The sequence below is a fragment of the Nestor notabilis genome, unplaced genomic scaffold (genome assembly GCF_000696875.1).
Source record: "Nestor notabilis isolate BGI_N333 unplaced genomic scaffold, ASM69687v1 scaffold5254, whole genome shotgun sequence".
Taxonomy (NCBI): Eukaryota; Metazoa; Chordata; class Aves; order Psittaciformes; family Psittacidae; genus Nestor; species Nestor notabilis.
This window is the reverse complement of record NW_009926730.1, coordinates 52,093-52,439: the sequence shown is the minus strand read 5'-3', so window position 1 is coordinate 52,439 and position 347 is coordinate 52,093. Positions and strand designations below refer to the sequence as shown.

The 347-nt window shown below is 56.2% G+C and overlaps 1 protein-coding gene across 1 annotated transcript in view; it reads left to right on the top strand.

Annotated features, from left to right (window-relative positions):
• Positions 1-347, top strand: part of LOC104405087 (heme-binding protein 1-like) — a gene marked incomplete at its 5' end in the record, with an annotated part of 3,531 nt that overhangs the window by 48 nt on the left and 3,136 nt on the right. Inside the window, 1 exon segment of the mRNA XM_010013688.1 lies at positions 1-77. This exon segment is cut by the window's left edge and continues 12 nt beyond it. Coding sequence (XP_010011990.1) covers positions 1-77 — 77 coding nt within the window.

Genomic DNA, 347 nt, shown 5'->3' with positions numbered 1-347 from the left:
GGGGAAGCCGTTCGACGAAGCCTCGAAGGAAGGGGTGCTCAAGCTCCTGAAGTACGTCGGAGGGACCAATGACAAGGGTAAGGGCTGCTTGCTGCCCCGCGGGGCCTGGCCGAAGTTTGTGGTTGTCCGCCGGTCACAGAGGTTTGGTGAAAGCCGGATAGATGGATGGATGTGATGGCACCGCAGGCCCGCCTGGCTTGTAGCTCCCAGTCTGCGACGGGGATGGCCTCTTGCTGGGAGAAGGGAGCTTGCCACAGGTTAAAGCGTGCCTAGCCAACTCATGCAATGATTCCAGTCTTAACTCATCTCTGTTTCAGGGTAATATCTCAAAAATGACTTGTTTAAGC